The following is a 1,849-nucleotide window of genomic DNA, read 5'->3' as shown; positions in this document are numbered from 1 at the left end:
CCCCGTCCCCCCCCCACTCCCGCCCCCGCCCCCGCCCCCGCCCCCCACTCCTCAAAGCACCGCCGGGGCTGGAGCAACGCGCGGGCTGCCGTTCGATGGTTCCACATGGATAGGCCGACCGTGGGCACGTGAAAAGAGAGTTAAAAGGACAATGGAGCATGACCAGACAACGCCATTCCAGCACTAGACGCGCCGATCATGGATCTTCAACGATAGAACTACATTGATAGAATCAGCATCGCTGGTGCGGGGCTCGCGCTGCCACCGACTCCCTCCCAAGCCTGTGCCCGCTGGTCCCCTCTTCTCCTTGTTCCTTGGTCTGTCTTTTTTTCTGTCTGGGACCGAATAATGCACGGCTAGACACGTTGACGCGGAAAAAGACGCACAACACACACACACACGGCGACAGAGAGAGAGGGGCATCCATTCACCTCGGGGAAGGCGCCCTGGAAGAATGGGACGACGCCCCGGACCAGCTCTGCTGGCGGCCAGATGGGAGAAGGAGACCCCCCCCCGGGTGCTCACTGGCCGGTGACAGGCTCCGGCCCGCCGGTCGGGCAGCGGCATTTCTCGTCCACCAGGTTGAAGGAGGGCGACAGGTAGTTTTTGGCGTAGAACTCCGCCACAGCTGGGATAGACCGTCGCGTGTTAGAGAGGGTCCCGGGGCACATGCCGGTCAAAGGGGGGCGCCCGGGTGGGAAAAAAAGAAAGCGGAAGAGAGGCCCCCCCCCCCCCCCCGCCCGGCTCCCGGGAACGGGGCGAATGCCTGAAACGCACCGAACGAAAAATCTCGACTGAAGTTGGCGATGTTGCTCGGGTCGCGGCAGCGCGGCGACAATTCCACCTGGTAGGCATCGCACACGGACACGCAGCTGATGTTGTGCGACCGGTCGATGGCTTCCCCCTCGGCGAGGGGCTGTTGCGGCAGCCCGTCAAGCCCTGGCCGGGAGAAGGAGCACCGGGATGCGCGCGAGGGCGAGGACATGGACCCATGGCGGATGGAGGTGTAGCCGCCGAAGAAGTAGTTGCACGTGGTGGTGGGCGTGCCGCCGGACATGCACGGCACCCCGGGGAGCGGGGGATCCGAGGGGGATAGCCCGGCCGGCCCCATGGCCACCGTCATGGCAGGCGGGGTGGCCGGCTCGACACCGGCCCCGGTCTTGGCCGGAGCCTTGCCAAAGGGCAGGGCATCTTCCAGTGAGGGAACCGCGCGCCAGCCGCGCGCAGCGATGTGGGACCCGAGGGACCGGCAGCCGCCGAGCAGGCACCAAATCCGCTTGGCGGTGGCCTGGACACTCTCCGGGCACAGATCCGAGTGGTGGTTCCGATCGATGATGGTCTCGATGGCGGTGGCCAGGCACTCATCTTCGATGGCTGCGCGGACCGACGTATTGCGCACTATGTCCAACAGATGGTACAGCCGGAAGGGGCTGGCCTCGGGGGTGGCCGCTGTGAGGGACGCCTGCCGGATGTCCCGCAGGCCGTGTGCCGGGATGCAGTATCCCACCTCCAGCCAGTCCTCCGGATGCGACTGCCCATGCAGGTCGATCAGCAGCACGCGTGGCGGCCAGCAGGGCCCAATGCCGCGGGCCAGATGCAGCCGCGCGGCCGGCGACGCCGAGCACAGGGACAGCGTCTGGCGGTAGGCCAGCTGCTTGGCCCGCTCGATGTACGAGTGGTAGGCATACCAGGCGCGGCTGGCGTCCGGCAGACCCTGGGCCGCCTGCGCACGCGCATCCAATGGGCACCCCCGGCCGGGGCGGGCGAGCAAGCAGGCAGGCAAGTAGCCAGGGGAGGTTGAGCGGAGCGGAGCGGGGGGGGGGGGGGGGGGGGGGGGGGGGGGGGGGGG

The 1,849-nt window shown here is 67.8% G+C and overlaps 1 protein-coding gene across 1 annotated transcript in view; it reads right to left on the bottom strand.

The window, feature by feature from the left end:
- Positions 1–408: 408 nt before the first annotated feature.
- Positions 409–1,849, bottom strand: part of H696_02080 (hypothetical protein) — a 2,405-nt gene continuing 964 nt past the window's right edge. Inside the window, exons 4-5 of the mRNA XM_009495977.1 lie at positions 778–1,723; positions 409–628 (exon numbers count right to left, since the gene is read on the bottom strand). Of these exons, the coding sequence (XP_009494252.1) occupies positions 522–628; positions 778–1,723 (1,053 nt within the window). The 3' untranslated portion in view covers positions 409–521. The remainder of the gene's footprint in view (positions 629–777; positions 1,724–1,849) is intronic.

The sequence above is a fragment of the Fonticula alba genome (assembly GCF_000388065.1).
Source record: "Fonticula alba strain ATCC 38817 unplaced genomic scaffold supercont2.3, whole genome shotgun sequence".
Classification (NCBI taxonomy): domain Eukaryota; order Rotosphaerida; family Fonticulaceae; genus Fonticula; species Fonticula alba.
This window is presented reverse-complemented; position numbering and strand designations above follow the sequence as displayed.